This window comes from Brachyhypopomus gauderio, chromosome 14 (genome assembly GCF_052324685.1).
Source record: "Brachyhypopomus gauderio isolate BG-103 chromosome 14, BGAUD_0.2, whole genome shotgun sequence".
NCBI classification, from domain to species: Eukaryota; Metazoa; Chordata; class Actinopteri; order Gymnotiformes; family Hypopomidae; genus Brachyhypopomus; species Brachyhypopomus gauderio.
In genome coordinates this window covers 19,596,792-19,615,365 of record NC_135224.1, presented here as the reverse complement: position 1 = coordinate 19,615,365, position 18,574 = coordinate 19,596,792, and the positions used below count along the sequence as shown (strand labels likewise).

At 52.8% G+C, this 18,574-nt stretch overlaps 1 protein-coding gene across 1 annotated transcript in view; it reads right to left on the bottom strand.

Annotated features, from left to right (window-relative positions):
* Positions 1 to 3,737: 3,737 nt before the first annotated feature.
* Positions 3,738 to 18,574, bottom strand: part of ptch2 (patched 2) — a 30,311-nt gene continuing 15,474 nt past the window's right edge. Inside the window, exons 8-22 of the mRNA XM_076972933.1 lie at positions 18,350 to 18,497; positions 17,473 to 17,604; positions 17,157 to 17,312; positions 16,977 to 17,066; positions 16,720 to 16,845; positions 16,003 to 16,121; positions 15,107 to 15,852; positions 13,744 to 13,886; positions 13,456 to 13,636; positions 13,090 to 13,370; positions 11,035 to 11,172; positions 10,731 to 10,873; positions 6,432 to 6,810; positions 5,823 to 6,318; positions 3,738 to 5,672 (exon numbers count right to left, since the gene is read on the bottom strand). Of these exons, the coding sequence (XP_076829048.1) occupies positions 5,638 to 5,672; positions 5,823 to 6,318; positions 6,432 to 6,810; positions 10,731 to 10,873; positions 11,035 to 11,172; positions 13,090 to 13,370; positions 13,456 to 13,636; positions 13,744 to 13,886; positions 15,107 to 15,852; positions 16,003 to 16,121; positions 16,720 to 16,845; positions 16,977 to 17,066; positions 17,157 to 17,312; positions 17,473 to 17,604; positions 18,350 to 18,497 (3,313 nt within the window). The 3' untranslated portion in view covers positions 3,738 to 5,637. The remainder of the gene's footprint in view (positions 5,673 to 5,822; positions 6,319 to 6,431; positions 6,811 to 10,730; positions 10,874 to 11,034; positions 11,173 to 13,089; positions 13,371 to 13,455; positions 13,637 to 13,743; positions 13,887 to 15,106; positions 15,853 to 16,002; positions 16,122 to 16,719; positions 16,846 to 16,976; positions 17,067 to 17,156; positions 17,313 to 17,472; positions 17,605 to 18,349; positions 18,498 to 18,574) is intronic.

Below are 18,574 nucleotides of genomic sequence, written 5' to 3'. Positions count from 1 at the left end.
GAGTGCCTGAGCTGAGAGTGAGGTGAGAGTGAGCTCCTGAGCAGAGAGTGAGCTCCTGAGCAGAGTGAGATACTGAGCTGAGAGTGAGCTCCTGAACTGAGAGTGCTGAGATTGAGCACCTGAGCTGAGAGTGAGCTCCTGAGCTGAGAGTGAGCACCTGAGCTGAGAGAGCTGAGAGTGAGCTCCTGAGCTGAGAGTGAGCTGAGAGTGAGTTCCTGAGCTGAGAGAGCTGAGAGTGAGCTCCTGAGCTGAGAGTGAGCTCCTGAGCTGAGAGTGAGCTACTGAGCTGAGAGTGAGCTGAGATTGAGCGTCTGAGCTGAGAGTGAGCTGAGATTGAGCTCCTGAGCTGAGAGTGAGCTACTGAGCTGAGAGTGAGCTGAGATTGAGCTCCTGAGCTGAGAGTGAGCTACTGAGCTGAGAGTGAGCTGAGATTGAGCTCCTGAGCTGAGAGTGAGCTACTGAGCTGAGAGTGAGCTGAGATTGAGTGTCTGAGCTGAGAGTGAGCTGAGATTGAGCGTCTGAGCTGAGAGTGAGCTACTGAGCTGAGATTGAGCAGAGTGAGCTCCTGAGCTGAGAATGAGTTACTTAGCTGAGAGTGAGTGCCTGAGCTTAGAGTGAGGTGAGAGTGAGCTCCTGAGCAGAGAATGAGATACTGAGCTGAGAGTGAGCTACTTAGCTGAGAGTGAGCACCTGAGCTGAGAGTGAGCTGAGAGTGAGCTCCTGAGCTGAGAGAGCTGAGATTGAGCGCCTGAGCTGAGAGTGAGCTCCTGAGCTGAGAGTGAGCTGAGATTGAGCATCTGAGCTGAGTGAGCTAAGATTGAGCGCCTGAGCTGAGAGTGAGCTCCTGAGCTTAGAGTGAGCTACTGAGCTGAGAGTGAACTCCTGAGCTGAGAGTGAGTGCCTGAGCTGAGAGTGAGGTGAGAGTGAGCTCCTGAGCAGAGAGTGAGCTCCTGAGCAGAGTGAGATACTGAGCTGAGAGTGAGTTCCTGAACTGAGAGTGCTGAGATTGAGCACCTGAGCTGAGAGTGAGCTCCTGAGCTGAGAGTGAGCACCTGAGCTGAGAGCTGAGAGTGAGCTCCTGAGCTGAGAGTGAGCTGAGAGTGAGTTCCTGAGCTGAGAGAGCTGAGAGTGAGCTCCTGAGCTGAGAGTGAGCTCCTGAGCTGAGAGTGAGCTACTGAGCTGAGAGTGAGCTGAGATTGAGCGTCTGAGCTGAGAGTGAGCTGAGATTGAGCGCCTGAGCTGAGAGTGAGCTACTGAGCTGAGAGTGAGCTGAGATTAAGCTCCTGAGCTGAGAGTGAGCTACTGAGCTGAGAGTGAGCTGAGATTGAGCATCTGAGCTGAGAGTGAGATACTGAGCTGAGAGTGAGCTACTTAGCTGAGAGTGAGCACCTGAGCTGAGAGTGAGCTGAGAGTGAGCTCCTGAGCTGAGAGAGCTGAGAGTGAGCTCCTGAGCTGAGAGTGAGCTACTGAGCTGAGAGTGAGCTGAGATTGAGAGTGAGGTGAGATTGAGCGCCTGAGCTGAGAGTGAGCTACTGAGCTGAGAGTGAGCTGAGATTGAGCTCCTGAGCTGAGAGTGAGCTACTGAGCTGAGAGTGAGCTGAGATTGAGCGTCTGAGCTGAGAGTGAGCTGAGATTGAGCGTCTGAGATGAGAGTGAGCTACTGAGCTGAGATTGAGCAGAGTGAGCTCCTGAGCTGAGAATGAGCTACTTAGCTGAGAGTGAGTGCCTGAGCTTAGAGTGAGGTGAGAGTGAGCTCCTGAGCAGAGAGTGAGATACTGAGCTGAGAGTGAGTGCATGAGCTTAGAGTAAGCAGAGAGTGAGCTCCTGAGCTGAGAATGAGCTACTTAGCTGAGAGTGAGTGCCTGAGCTTAGAATGAGGTGAGAGTGAGCTACTGAGCTGAGAGTGAGCTGAGAGTGAGCTCCTGAGCTGAGAGTGAGCTCCTGAGATTGAGTTCCTGAGCTGAGAGTGAGCTACTGAGCTGAGAGTGAGCTACTGAGCTGAAAGTGAGCTCCTGAGATTGAACTTCTGAGCTGAGAGTGAGCTCCTGATCAGAGTGAGCTCCTGAGCTTAGAGTGAGCTGAGTGAGCTACTGAGCATGAACTGAGAGTGAGCTGAGAGTGAACTATGGCAGCTCCCGCGCTGCTCAAACTGCTGGCCTGTTCCCTACAGGCATGATCACCCACATTCACCCACACACATTCACCCACACCCGTACACCCACACCCATTCTTCAGCTAGACTCACTTCCTGACCATCTAAATCTCAGCTATAATCTGGTCTAATAAAGATGGATAAAGGAAGAAAAGAGAATGTGTGTGTGTTTGAGGAGCAAGGTAGGGGAGAGAGAGAGAGAGAAACCTGCGAGAGAGAGAGAGAGAATGTATGTGTGCTGGTGAGAGGGAGAGTGAGAATGTGTGTGTGTGTGTGCGCGTGTGTGTGTGTGTGTGTGTGTGTGTGTGTATGTGTGTGTGAGGGAGAGAACCAGTAGACCCCCCATTTTGTCTTGGACAGTGCCAGCCAGTTTGTATACACAGAGCTCTGCCAAAGTCAGACATGAATGAGACACCGTATCACTCATTCAATCAGCACTCTCTCTCTCTCTCTCTCTCTCTCTCATGCTCCGTACGTCAGAGATCCAGAGGAAGACAGTTAGGCAATGTCAGCTCCCCTAGTCTCAGTGCTCCCCAGCGGAAACTGTTCCACACGGCCTCTGGACCTCTGGCGGTCTTCACTCTCACAGTCATTCCTGGCACACCGTCATGAACCTGTTTAAAGAACAGACTCCAAAACAATGGTGTGGTTTATTGTAAGCTGTCTAGTCCTGGGGGAAAAAGGTCTCCAATGTGTCTACAGCCTCTGGACGTAAGGGAACGGAAGTCAAAATTCACAGTGTATTTTCCTGCTGTCCAAATACTTCCTCCTGCAGGACTGCAGATTGTTTGGGTTATTGGAACTGATTAAATAATGTGAGTGCAATTTGTGATGGCTGTTTCCACAGTTACAGGTGACTGATACTCGAAGAGCTAAGTACTTCCTTGACACTAAACAGACTTCTTTTACTTCCATGTCAAGCAGGGTTAGGGTTAGGAAGCATAACCCGTATGTAAGGGTCAACCCGTAGCCGGGTCCTAGTTCTGGTCCGGACGGCCTGCTCTGGACCTGGCCTGCTCACCGACAGCCTGTCGGGCCGTGACAGCCATTTCAAAACAAGCCAGAGACGTATCAGATGGAGACGGCCCGAGGTGGCTGGCAGGCACGGCAGTGTTGTGGAACCCGAGGAATTTACAACACCTGTCCTTCATCTGCATAGGTGGTCTGGGGGGGGATGGGTGTGGGGCTGTTCCTTATCACCCCAGGGACTCATAACAACCCCACAGGAAATGCAGGGCTAGGCCAGTACATGCCCCAGCTGCCACAACCCCACCACCCCACCCCCACAACCCCATCCCCACACCTGAGCTACACAACTCCCACTTCACCAAACCACCTGACCTCACACTTTGTGCCAAGTCACTAAGCAGAGAACCCTGACACACGATACGATAAACCAGAGCAGCCCTCTCCAGCCTTTCACTTCTACACTAGTGTGTGGAGCACACACCACTTCTACACTATAGTGTGTGGAGCACACACCACTTCACGCTCAATGACAAAGGCTTGTAAAAAGAATAATTATTATAATTATAATAATTTAAATGATAAAGGCTTGTAAAAAGAAAACAAAGATTCATTCAGTTGGAACTTTAACATTTATTTTGTTAGTTGAATTCCTATTAAGGATGAAGGAAAATGGTCATAAGGTCTGTTTGTGTGTGTGTGTGTGTTTGTGTTTGTGTGTGCATGTGCGTGTTTTCTCGCACATAGTTTTCTGAAGTCACAGTGTTTTAGACAACAACAAAAACAGAAATTCTTCAAATCTTTACATGAAGAAAGGCAAAGAAATCTCCCCAAGGTGGACATCACAAGACCTCAGAGCTGGCCGAGCTGTTTTAGCCAACACCACACACATCCGCCCTCCGCTCTCTCCACCACACACATCCGCCCTCCGCTCTCTCCACCACATCACAACCCTCCATCCAAAACAATACAAAATTCAACAAATAGATATTATATATATAAATTTGCATTTATAATATATTTACTCTTTAAAAATATAACTTCAATCTAGTAACTAACATCTGTACAATCTACAAAAATAAAAATTTTATATAAATAATTCATATGGCATGACATACATTTGAAACAGAGCTGCAGCCGTACGCAGGACACGCCATCCTCACTGCCTTCCTGTTGTGGTCACCACACGGACACACACACTTCGCAGACACGTGTGTTCTGTGCCGTATGGGATTGTGTTGTCTTGGCAAATCTGTAGTGAGGTATCGTTCTGTTTATAGTTCCGTTATCACAAATATAAAGTGGGCGCTGTTGACCAAATCTCTCGTTTCCAGGATTTAATCTGGCAGTGTTGTGAGCGGTACTGAAAAACTGACAGACGCAAGAGAAAAATACATCGCCCTCCCTTTGCACATAAATAAAATTCCCTTTATGAAAAACATTTAGGTAAACTGTGTCTAACATTGACGTCTCCGACGGTTTTAGTGGGAGAACCTTGACGAGCGTTGAGCCTCCTGAACACATAGCTAAAGCAATCAAAAACAATGTCCATGTCTGTCCACATCTGTCCACCCTTCAAGTATTCAGAGTTTCAGACTGCAAGAGGCCAGATATTAAATCACGGCTGGGTGACAAACTGGTTCAAACTGGTTCAAACGCTGTGGATCTAAGTCCACGGACCCTCTAGTCGCACACCGCGGTCCAGAGATGAAACAGGAGAGATTTCTGGACGAGCCCTTGTGGAGTGAACAGTCCCTAGACTACAGTAGACTGTGTGTCCACCCCACGCACAAGCAGAGCAAGAACAGAGAGCCTCACGCACAAAACAGTCACCATGAAGTGGCAACAGGAGGACCCAGTCGTTACAATGAAGGGACACAAAAAGAAATGAAAAACAAACAAACAATAACACACAAACGGAAGGATGATAAAGAACAAGTTGCTTTGAGAGACAAGGCAGAGAGGAGGGGTCGTGAGCTTCTGCAGGTTACAAACACAACCACAAAACGAAACAAGTAGTGAGAGGGCAGGAGAGGGTGTGGCTGAGCTGGGAGGGGCGTGGCCAATGCTTCAGCTTACGCTGAGGAGGCGGAACTGCATATTCTCGCGGCCAATCATCTCAAATCTGACGTCATGTAGCAGCAAAAAAAAAAAAAAAAAAGAACACTGACCTTGCATTTTTAATAACCTAATATTTCACTTCTCTGAATTTTTACATATAGCACATTTTTAAATCTATACAAAGGAGGAAACAATTCTCAAATCCTCTTATACCTCTGCCTTTTATATCAGAACACAAGTACAGTACTCTTTTAAATAGTTTTCCCTCTCTTTTAGTATTAAAATATATATTTATAAATGTAAATATAATATTAAAAGAAGACCTTTTTTAATATATTTTAAATAAATCCTCTCGTCTGTGAGAGTGATGTTCAGTTTGGAGAGGCAGGGCTGAGGATAAGGATGTCCACAGACAGCCAGAGAGATTCCAGACACAGGGACGTGGACATGGGGGACGTCTAGCAATCTTTGGCTGCTTGGATCCATGTAGCAACTGCACGACAACACAAAAGAAGAAGAGTGTGAGGACGACTACAACCCAGTTTAGCCCCACGACTACGTTGTCTGTCAGTTCTAAATCTGTTAAATGCTAAATGCTAACTTATTTAAACGTGCCCAGATGTGACCCGTTTGCTCCGCTCACCTAGACCCTGGTTAGCTTGATGCTGGTTCTTCTCTGGGGACTCCAGATCTTGAAGCTCTAAAGAGTCTCTGTGGGAGGGCTGTGGAGCTCTCGTGGAGGTCTGTGACGTCCATTTTGAGTCCTCAAAAGAGTCCGACTCACTATCCTCAAAACCCTCGTGCATATAAGCCTGGTACGACCCCGGCAGGCTGGGGTGCACGGCCACCGTAACCGAGGCTGTGGCTGTCACCATGGTGACAGTGTTGCCAGGGCGCTGCAGCGCTCCGGTGGCGTGGGGCGGCGCTTTAGTTCTGTTGGACTGTGGCCCTCGGGCCTGCTGAAGCCTGGGGCCACAGTGAGTAGTCCTGCCCGCACAGTGGCTCCGGTCGCTGGGCAAGTGTTGCCTCTTCAGTCCCCGCAGCTCCTGTTTCCCATCCCATCGCGTGACCTGCGAGCAGACGGAGTTCACGGCGTCCTGTGTCACCTCGGCTGGGTCTTCAACGCAGGGTTTCACCACCTGGAAACATCCAACGATCAGCTAATCGGCAATCGGGATCATTGAATAACATGAGGTAGAGGTTTGATCCGTGCGTGACATCAGTTCCCCACCGTCCCGTGCGAGAGACCTACCGTGAGTCTGGGGGCGGGGCTTGTCTCCAGGAGAACGAGCGAGATCGGGCGTTGAGCAGCAGACGTGGCGTACGCACTCCCGTCTCCCCGTTTGACGTCTTCCTCGCTGTTCCCGGACGCGGTGGTGGTCTCGGAGTAGAACTCGGAGTCCGAGGTGTCTGCGAAGGCCTGGCGTGGAGCTCTGGGGGTGGGGGTGCTGTAGTAGCCGTGGTGGGTCATGGGTGGAGGCACCGGCTCGGGAGAAGGACACGGCCAGCTGCCGGCGTGGCCAGGGGCGACCTCGGCCGGAGGGCCCACGACGGACAGCAGGACGGGCAGCAGGACCAGGCCGTTCAGGACCCCCAGCAGGGTCAGGATGGCCAACACCGCAAAGAAGTACCTGCAGGAGACATGAGAGGGACAAGCGTCTTACTGGACCGAGCCAGGCCTGGATGACTAGAACATGGGGTTGTGGCTGCGTGCTCATCGCCCAGGGCAACGCAGCCGCAGCTGGCCCTCTTTGACTCCCCACGTCTCATCATCTCCTTGTGTCTCATCTCCCTGTGTCTCATCTCCCCACGTCTCATCTCCTGTCCTGATTCCTGCTGCGTTCAGCCTCTCTCCCTCCTGGAGGCTTCATCCATCATCACCGCCTTCCACTTCCAGAACAAATGTGTTTACATTAGTGAGCGGATTCTACGTGTCAGAAACACTCACCATGCTCCAGAGAACTCTCTCTCACACACACACACACACACACACACACACACACACACACACACACACACACACACACACACACACACACACACACACACACACACACACACACACACACCCTGCTCCAGAGTACTCTCTCTCTCTCATTCTCTTATTCTCCCTCTCACACGCACCTCTCTGTCTCTCCCACACACACACACACTGCCTCCTTCTCCCCTTCTCTCTCTCTCTCTCTCTCTCTCTCTTTTCTTCCCTGCCTATGGCCCCTGAGTTGCCATTGCTGTTAATGTAATTTTCCCTTCCTCAGCGTAATACCCCATCTCATTGAGATCCTGTTTCACGCTGGTCGTGCCACCCACTCCTGTGTTTACAGTGAGCTGGCCATCACTTCTCCCTCGGCTGCTGTTGAGGTGCCTTCAAACATAATCACACCACACCCATGAGGAGTGGCGCTCCCCACAGGTCATGACCCGAGCTCCTTCTCTACACAGTGGAACTAACCCAAGTGCCACTTATCTGAGGGATATATGCAGATGGGGTTCAGGTAGCCACGGAGACCAGCGCGGCCCCGATGCACCCTCACACACTGTCCCATCACCCTGCACAGAGACCGCTGCTCTCACCCCCAGCCAGCCGCTGCCCCGCCGGGTGGAGGGGTGTGTGGGTGGAGGGCGTGTGGGCGGAGGAGTGTGTGGGTGGAGGGGCGTGTGGGCGGAGGGGCGTGTGGGCGGAGGAGTGTGTGGGCGGAGGGGCGTGTGGGTGGAGGGGCGTGTGGGCGGAGGGGTGTGTGGGCGGAGGGGTGTGTGGGCGGAGGGGTGTGTGGGTGGAGGGGCGTGTGGGTGGAGAGGTGTGCGGGTGGAGGGGCGTGTGGGTGGAGGGGCGTGTGGGCGGAGGGGTGTGTGGGCGGAGGGGTGTGTGGGCGGAGGGGTGTGTGAGCGGAGGGGTGTGTGGGTGGAGGGGTGTGTGGGTGGAGAGGTGTGCGGGCGGAGAGGTGTGCGGGTGGAGAGGTGTGCGGGTGGAGGGGTGTGTGGGTGGAGGGGTGTGTGGGTGGAGGGCGTGTAGGCGGAGGGCGTGTGGGCAGAGGGGTGTGTGGGTGGAGAGGTGTGCGGGTGGAGGGGTGTGTGGGTGGAGGGGAGATGGTATGTGGCTCTAGACTGGTGTGTGAAGGCAGCAGTGGAGCTGTAATGGTCTGGAGAAGTTGGGGGGCGTCTGCGTCTCTGAGACTCACAGCAGTGAGGGAGGTCGCCCCTCACCACAAGAGAGAGAGTGCAGGAGAAAATTAGAGAGTGGCACTTCAACACAATTCAGCCTTCTGGAGGTTAGAAAAAGAAGAACAAAATCTGGGAAAACAAGGATGTGGATTCTGGTCAGGAATGTTCACACAGAAACACACACCCGCACGCACACACACACACACACACACACACCCGCACGCACGCGCGCACACACTCTATCACACACACACACACACACACACACACACACACACACACCCGCACGCACGCACACACACATACATCTTGCTTATGTCACAACTAACAAAACCAGTTAACCTCTGGCACATCTATTGGGAACACTCCAGTATTACAGTACTGCTGCTTACTGTCTCCTCCAATCAGCATGCATATTTGCCATGACATCACACCATCAAGCCAATGAATAAAGACCCTGTTAGAAACATCACGGGTCTGTTGGCCAACACACCTCCATTGTGGATCTATATTTGTCTGGTTTCCATCACCGAGTCCTGCAGTTCTACTTTTTAATTCAGGGAATCGCAGCATCTTCAGCTGGAAGGAACCGTAATGACCTATTTGACGGTCAGTGAGTCCTTCTCATTCTCGTTTCTCCATGGCGCAAAACAAGCATCTCGCGTCTGAGCTTATGCCCTCGAACAGGCAGACAAATCGCTCCCGCCAAAACGAGCAGCGTTTCTGAAGCAAACGGCCAAAGAATGAAGCAACCGCTATTTTCATAATGTTTGTAATGTTCCATGAAAACATGTGGGCTGTTTGGAAGGTGGTGGTGTTTTATTTAAGCCCGACGTCTCCAGCTCCACTGCAGTGAACCACGGACGCTCGCTATCCTGTACACATGCTGAAGACTGCAGAAAAACGCCTGTTTATTTTACTAACTACATTCTGAAAGTAGAGCGTGATTTATTTAAGGGGTTAAAAGAGAGAGGGAGAGTGAGAGAGACTGAGCGTGAGAGAGAGAGAGAGAGAGAGAGAGAGAGAGAGAGAGAGAGAGAGAGAGACTGTGAGAAGGGCCGTTATCCTTGGGCCCCAGTAGGGACAGACCTCCAGAGTAGTCCTGTGTTAGGAATTCTGTTGTTTATATAAACTGTAATCTTTTCCATTCCGAATGGGGGGATGAGGGGCTGTTTCTGAGCCGAGCCACCGAGCTTGTTCTGGTGTTTATTCAGTGCCCCAACGCCAGGAGATGTTTACAGCACAGTGTGCTTACGCTGCTCCCCAACTAGCAGGCCTGCTTGCTTGCTCTCTCTCTCTCTCTCTCTCTCTGTTTCTCTCTCTCTCGCTCCCTCTCTCCCACTAAACAGGACCTCCCAGTGTGAACGCCCTAACGCTGGCACACATACCCCCCCCCCCCCCCCCAACACCAGGCCTCTCTACCGCTTCTCTCCTCCTCCTCTTCACACAGCTTTGTGTCAATCTGTGTGGGGAAGAGGGAAGAAAACACAGAAGAGGAGAAGGATCCTTTCACCATTTGACTCGATTCAGACTCTTGGAGAAGCTCTGAACGTCGGCGTGCCAGAAAGCCACCCTGGGTGTATTTCTTTTGGGTTTTTTTTTCCGTTCCTCTCCTGTTCTGCCGCGTACTCTAACTAAGCCATTTGGAAGTGCCGGGTTTGTTTGAGGCTCTCAAGGTTGCGGTCTGGACCCGGCAGAGCCAGAGTCCGCTGAAGAACACAGCGATTTGCCGCTGGGCTTGTTTTCAAAGAGAGACGTTTAAGTGAGTCTGAAGGAAGAAAAGGCAGGGTACTGCTGAAGGCTGAAACGCCCAGCCCAGCTCATGAATGGGAGATGACTGTGGTCGGGTCCGAACGTCTCCGGGTGGAGATGGCTGGTTGGGTCTGAACCCGGGTGGAGATGAGTGGGTTTAATCCTTTCTTATGGGGCACAGTGGCTCTTAACTGGGAAATTCAACATCAGAGGGTGGAGAATGTGTGTGTGTGTGTGTGTGTGTGTGTGTGTGTGTGTGTGTGTGTGTGTGTGTGTGTGTGTGTGTGTGTGTGTGTGTGTGTGTGTGTGTGTGTGTCTTTACGTGTTTATGAGCAGCTGTTGCTCACCGTTGATGTTTTCTCCAGTTGTTGTGCTAACGTAACTCTGATGGTGGTCTGACACTCTGACACTCTGCTGGAGTGACAGGACCAGGTGAGGAGTGAGAAGTGTGAGATGTTTGTTCCCACCTGCAACCCCTCCTCTCTCTGGCCTCCACCCTGAACACCCACCCAACCAAACACCACCTCTGAGCCTGAGCCTGAGCCCCCCCCACAGCTCCATAACTGCAGGCCCAAACGTTCAGAAACAGCAGCAGAGGATTGTGGGGATGCGGTAAATGCAGAGGAAGACTGCTCACCTCATGATGAAGTCAAACTCAGAGCCAGCCAACATGAGCACTCCCAGGAGAGTGGAGATGGCGCCGTCCATCACGGGTGCAAACATATGCTCCAGAGCGATGGCCGACCGCGTGTTCCTGTCCCCAATGGCGCTCAGGAAACCCTGGTGGAGGAGATGGAGGGATTGGAGAGAGATGGAGGTATGGGGGGAGAGAGGGATGGAGAGAAGGTGTCATGCTGAGTAAACCCAGTTCATTACTGCGTGAACCATCACCATGAACTTTGGCTACGTTGGGCATGAAGGGCCAGTGATGTGTTCCTCACCAGCGCGATGTGGACGGTGAACTCCACCCCGATACCGACGGAGGCGATCAGGATGACGACGGGGATGGCACTCAGTTTAATCCCCATCAGGCCCATGATACCAAACAGCTCCACCGTCATCATGGCCAAGACGAAGACCTGGAGGGCACAGTGAAGACATGCCTGTTGAGCCCAGTTGGCGGCGGGCCCTTACGGGGTAATGTCCTGAACATATGTCGAGACACGCCCTCTAAGGGCATCAGCACCACCCTCTGCAACAATTTAATCTTGCTCTCTGTCCTTGTAGAGAATGTAGAAGAGCTCGAATGAGAGACACCTTGCCCACCCCTGGTGTGACCCTCACACTGATATGACAACATCCCCTCTTCTGATTCCACTGACATCCCAAAACGTTCTTTTCCTTGAGATCTTCGGTTGTAGGCCTCGCTCAAAGCCGTTTTACTGCGAGGCCCGTAGGCGCCGACACCAAAGTGGGCCTGACTGGTTTGGCAGTACAATACGCCGGCGGCCATGACGGTCTTCTCCCAGTACAAATGCGAACACTGTTGTGCGCCTCCATTCACTCTGACCACCGACATCACTAAACCACGGGGTAACCAGCAGATTTACAGGCAGTAATCCACAAACACGGAGACACTTCTATAGTCCAGAGGAGACACGGGGTCTTCTGGGGCTCTGTCCTTCCACTCTGGTAGTGGGCTTCCCGGCAGCTTGGGTGAAATGTTTCCCAGCCATTAAACAGCCCCCCCCCCTTCTCCGAGACGCCCCTCCCCCGCACTGATGGATGGGTTTAGCAGGCCAAGGTCACGACTGGGTACATCTGTCCTGTCCCTGAATTTCTGCACAAAGGCAGTTTGAGGTAAAAAGACTTCAGGAGACCTCCGCCACTCCTTTAAAAAAAACCCTCCAGCTTCCATTAGAATGACAAAAGGGTGGTAGCGAAAGTGTGTGTGTGTGTGTGTGTGTGTGTGTGTGTGTGTGTGTGTGTGTGTATCACCCTTTGGAAAACCCACCCTACGCGCTCTCCAGAGTGGTTGTCTATGGTGAGGTTATTGAGCTGTGCTGAGGAGGATCAGGAGAGGGAGAGAAAGAAAAAGAGAGAGAGAGAGAGAGAGAGAGAGGGGAAGAGAGAGAGAGAGAGAGAGAGGAAGAGAGAGACAGAGAGTGAGAGACAGAGAGTCTGACAGACAGACAGACAGAGAGTCTACACTCTCTCTCAAACACACCTCAAAATGATCGACAAAATACAACAATTAGAATATATCACCTACTGGACTCAGATGATCACCTCAATTAATAAGTTAGAATGTTACAGATCATTAAACAGGGAATATGTACTCGCAAATTACCTCACGAAAATTAAACTCCCAAAACACAGATACACCCTAACAATGTACAGACTGAGTGCCCACAGCCTGGAGATAGAGAGAGGGCGTCAGAAGAAGCACTGGAGGCCCAGAGAGGAGAGAGTGTGTCAGCACTGCAGCTCAGGACACATTGAAACAGAGCAGCACTTTCTCTCCTCATGCTCCAGATACACACACCTCAGACTGGAGTTCCTCCACTCAGTAAACGCCACTCTCTCCTCACTGGAGGACACACTGGGGTCACCTGGAGATCTGATGTGTGTGTATTTGGGAGAAACTCCAGAATGTGTTTACCTGTCAGCTAAATATGTACACGACTGTCACACCCTCAGAGAACAAAGCCCACCTACTGTTACCTCTGTAAATATATGATTCACATTACCATATGTAAACATGTTTATTAATCTTTAACTTTATTATATATATGTATTGTCTCATTTTGTTTTGATTTGGTTGTATCACTACAAGAATTTTATGTATTTATTATTATTATTATTTATTTATTTTTTTATTTCTAATATTGCTTTGGCAACAGTTGTTATTTACAATTCATGCCAATAAAGCCATTTGAATTTGAATTTGAGTGAGAGAGCGAGAGAGAGAGGGGGAGAGAGAGAGAGAGAGAGAGAGAGAGAGAGAGCGAGAGAGAGAGGGGGAGAGAGAGAGAGAGAAAGAGAGGGAGACTTACGATGATACCGGCGGTCCAGGGGTTGAGCAGCAGCAGGGCACACACCAGGAAGGTGCAGGCCAGCAGGACGCTCACAGCCAACAGGAGCCAGTGTCTCAGACGGATGTACTGCTCCCAGTAGAGGAAGGGGTATCCGTTGGGGTAGCTGGGCACGCCCTCGCGCGCAAACTCCTCGCAGACGGCACGCACGCTCTCGATGGCCTCCACGAAGTCCGACGCCTGCCGCAGTCCGTTCAGGTAGAAGGGGAACTGGGCGAACTCCAGGGGCTCGGCGGCCGGGACTGCGGGGGAGACGACGGAGGTTAGCGCGGGACACGGGGGCACAGGGGGGACGGAGGTGCCGGGGGGGAGACGGGGGACACTCACTGCGCAGGTTCTCGCCGGTGCTGTCGTACTTGTCGTGGATCCACTCGTGGGGGTGCGGGTACAGGTTGGCCTGGGACGCCGCGTAGCCCAGAGGGTCGTTGCTCACCCACACGGTCAGATAGATGTAGAAGACGTCCGGGGAGATCAGACCGTCTTCGTCCACCAGCCTCCTGGATGTGAGCTACACAAGAGACACTAATGAGACTACTGCGTGCGGGAGGTAGCACACTGGACAAACGCACGCACACACACACACACACACACACACACACACACACACACACACACCTGGCTGTAGTTGAAGGGCTCTTTCTTAGAGCCGGTCTGAATGAGGAGCTTGTAGGCCAGGGTGGCATCGTCGCTGCCGTTGCGGTAGCTGTCCCGGGTGACCCTGCCAGAGTCCCAGTCAGCATCAAACGCTGCCTGGAGGCCTGTTGAAGAACACCTGGATTAGACTGATGTGAACCTACAAGATCTCCAAGGTCATCCAGATCCAGAACCAGAGTCTGACCCAGACCCAGATGCCATCATGCTGTGCAATTTAATAGCTGTAGCTCAATAGCAGAAAAATGCCAGTGTTGAGCAGGGCAAGGAAAGACTTGAATGAGCTTGGTGGGAGATAATGCCAATGCACCCACACACACCCACACACACATACACACACTCATACAAACCCACACACACACACCCACACACACACTCATACACACCCACACACACCCACACACACACCAATTGGAAGTCCCCACTCCCTCCAAGTCTGTTTCTCCATCTCTGCTGAATAAAGATGTGTGTGCCTCGTGTTCTCCAAATTACATAGTCTGGCAACAGCTGAAAAACTGTTTCCACAACCATTCTGTAATTACAGAGACCTCCACACACGAAAAGGAAATGGTATCGGGGAGGGGAGGCTGGAGGGGTAGGTGGGGGCAGGACGGGGTGAGAGAAAGCCGCTTTCAACTGCCTCCAGTTTCCACTGTCTTTCAAAATAAATCACTTGTCTTTTCACATGCTGTTCCTTTCACAAGCTCCCGGTTTTCCTCCCATCTGAGCCCTCCTTGTGGGTGAAGGCCAGGTGGAGGGGTCAGGAGCAGGCAAAGATAACCCCTGACCCTCCTTCCAACTCTTGCCTTAAGGCTCGGTGGGAGGGGCTAGAGAGTGACAGACAGGCCTGACCTCTCACTGAACTCCTCCCCTCACCTGTGGCCACTCAGAGCCCTGCAGTGACATCACGTGACACGACCTGACCCGTGCTCCCCGTCCTAACACCATGTCACCGATTATTCTCACGCCACTGATAAATTGTTGTAAAGCCGTCAGAAACAAGACAGCAAATATAACTGCAATTAACCACCCAGACCCACCACGGATCCACCAGGAGTAACCATCAGGTGTCACCACCAGGAGTAACCACCAAGAGTAACATCAAGAAAACCCACCAGGAGTAACATCAAGAGTAACTACCAGGAGTAACCACCAAGAGTAACCACCAGGAGTAACCACCAGGAGTAACACCAGGAGTAACCACCAGGAGTAACACCAGGAGTAACCACCAGGAGTAACACCAGGAGTAACCACCAGGAGTAACCACCAGGAGTAACCACCCTCCAACATCACACATCTGCCATAGACGGTGTCCTGCGGTGTTCACCTCTCAGCCAGTCCTGGAAGTAATGGAGCCACATGCGGGGCAGTTCTCCACCGTTGTCCCGCACCACGTGCTTCACCGAGCTGAAGGCGGAGTGCAGACGCAGCAGCTGCCTCTGTGAGCGGGCGTAGTCGAAGCCGTCCATGGTGACCAGGTACATGTTGTAGAAGGAGAAGTAGCGGAACTGCGCCGAGATGAAGTCGTACTCCTTGGTGTCGCGTGGCACGATGTCGGTCAGGTAGAGGCCGTCGCGGACCATGGTGGTGCCGTAGAGGCTGAGGCCCAGCAGGGCCACGGAGGTCACCAGCACCGCCGCCTTGGCCTGGGGGCGGAGAAGCAGGGGGGCGTAGCGCTCGCGAGCGAATCGGGACAGGTTCCACCGCAGGACGGGCAGGGGCGCGCAGTCCGAGACTCCCGCCCGGGCCTCCTCGCCCTGGGCCAGCAGGTCGCGGGTGGAGCTGGCGGGCGTGAAGAGGCGGGAGCCGTAGGGGTCCGGGGCGGGGGCGGGCGGAGGCACCACAGAGGGCGGGCCGGTGGAGATCTGAGAGGTCGGGGGCAGGATGGTGACCACGTGCTGGCCGGTGGCGTCGCACTGCGTGAACGCCTGCACCGTGGTGGTGATGTGTGTGCTGGTGGAGATGGTGGGGCCGGCGAAGGTGGGCGTGGCTGGGGCGTGTGGGTAGGCGTGGCTTTCGCCGGTGTCGGAGAACTCCTGAGGCTGGATTTGGATCACCCGGGAGGAGCAAGGGCTGTAAGGAAAACGCACACACACACACACACACACACACACACACACACACACATGAATACACCTCCCACTGTAGTGGCATAAATCCTTCGCTGAACTGCGGCGTGTTAATTAAGCCTCGGTGAGGTCTGGGACGGCGTGTCATGGTTACCTGTAGAAACAGCAGAAGATGTCAAGACGTCTGTCCTCACGTCTGTGCAGGTCCAGACTCAGGATGGCAGGGAAGATGAGTAGGACCATAGCGAAATTGAAGACCACCACAATGGCAGCCTGAAGGGAGGAGAGGGAGGGAGGGAGGGAGGGAGGGAGGGAGGGAGGGAGGGAGGGATTAGGAGGAGTGTTGGTGTTATCACTCCACAGCTGCTGGCTCAATCCTACTAGCCACATTCAAGCTTCCTCGCTGTTTTAGTGCCTCAGACTGAATGCCAGAAAGTAAAAAAAAACGTGCCCTAAATCAACTGCTCCATAACCACCTCTCCAATCCCCTCCCCCCTTCCCCCTCCTCCCCCTCTCCACCTCCACCTCCACCCCCCCTCCACCCAGTGGACATTATACTCCCCATCAGCGGAGGGCAGGACCACCCAGCGTTCGCCTGGGGAGATCAGAGACACGCCGGCTGACAGCTCGGTGATATACTGAGTATTCACTCTTTCTATTAGAGCTCTCTCTGTCTCTCTCTCAATCTCTCTCTCCCCCTGTCGCTGTCTGTCTGTCTCTCCCCGCCTGTCTCTGTCTCTTCCCCTCCCTGTCTGTCTCTCTCAGAACTTGAGAGCAGGGGCTTTAGGTGCAGGAGTCATAAAAGAGAACAAAAGCTGGAGCCATGTTTACTACTGCTACACACACACACACACACACACACACACACTACCTGCAGTGAGAACGCTCGTAGGGCTGGAATGGGCACCATTGCTGCCATGAGGAACGCGATCATGTTGTTGACGGAGGTGAGGGCCACACTAGTGCCAGTCCTCCTCAGACAGTCTCCGGTCCTCTCCTACACACACACACACACACACACACACACACACAGAGTCCAGGGTGAGCTGCGTGAACAGGCCTGCTCCAAGGCAGTAGTGTGTGTGTGTGAGGTGCAGGAGCAGGTGCGGTGTGGGGGGTGTGGCGTACCTTAAAGGGGATGGAGCCTGTCTCGGAGAAGGAGTGAGCCAATAGAAACATGTCGTCCACTCCGATGCCCAGGGCCAGGAAGGGCAGCACCTGTACACACACACACACCGCTTAGACATCACGCTCAGAAGGAGGAGAACACACCGGTGTGTGTGTGAGAGTGTGTGTGTGTGTGTGTACCTGTGTGGTAGCAGCGTTGAATGACAGTCCCAGCAGGGAACACAGTCCCAGGCCCGCGGCCACAGACAGAGCCACCAGCAGAACTCCGGCCAAACCCACCGCACCCTGACTCCTCACACAGTCCCAACGCAGCATGGTGACACACGCGTACGCCAGCTACACACACACACACACACACACACACACACACACACACACACACACACAAGGAGAAACTTCACTTAAGCACTTAAGTTTCGGTCAATATAAAAAAATGCCAGAGATCTCTTGATGGACCCCAGCTGAGTGTGTGACCCGTACAGGGGTCAGTGTTTACCATGAGCAGGTAACCGCCTGCCACCCTGATGACGCTGACATCGGAGAAGGACTTCATGATGTCATTGAGCGTGGTGGTGGAGAAAGCGTGGACGTTGGACGAGGCGTTCTGAGGAACACTCCCATGGACCACCTAGAGAAGACAAGAACCCTGCATCAGTCACACAGCGCAAAACACCGTGAACTACACAGACACACACACACCGGGCGGTACACGCACCATGTAGTACACACACATATGTATTTATGGTTGTGGGCCTGTGTCTAAACCCTCAGTATCTACCACTGCTAGCCACCCCCTGGTTTTCCTCCTAATAACCCACAAACAAGACAACGCCAGTCCTCTAGAAGCTTGACAAGCGCAGAATAATGAGCACAGATGCCAGAGGTCAGGGGTCAGATGGATCAGATGAGATCACATGACCCCCCAGGCTCCTCCATCAGCGCCATGACAACCTGAAGGGGAACCAAATACCTCTGCACTTTGTTTTTACAGTGCCCCCCCCATCTCGACACTTCCCCCCTCTGCCCTCTCTCTCTCTCTCTCTCTCTCTCTCTCTCTCTCTCTCTCTCTCTCTCTCTCTGTCCTCCTCTGGTCAGCAGGCTGGGTGTTAGTTATCACCAAAACAGCTTGTTCTTATAACGGAGCGTGTGACAGTGGTCTTCTCAGAGGGTTCTTCTGCTAGGAGGTTGAGGAACCGGCTGGTCCACACACTCTTCTCCAATGCTGGAAACCTACACCTCTGCACTAATAACCTCCACCTCCATGGTTCCAACCACCACCTCCACCCTCGTAACCTCTCTCCTCCACCCAACATGGCTGGACTGAGACGTTCTGCAGGAGAGAACGAAAGGAGGATTGTGCGGGAGGAAATGACCTCGACAAACTTCCTCTGCCAGGACTCCAGGATGGCCGTGGCTTTCTCCTCGTTCCAGTTGATGTCGTGGATCTCGTAGTCGTCCTTGAAGTGTTCGTACAGCTGCTTGGAGCTCATGAGCAGGAACATGGTCTGAAGGGCCTCCACACTGCAGGACAAGCAAGAGGAGTGAGACCCACACACACACACACACACACACACACGTACTCACATGCATGCACACTT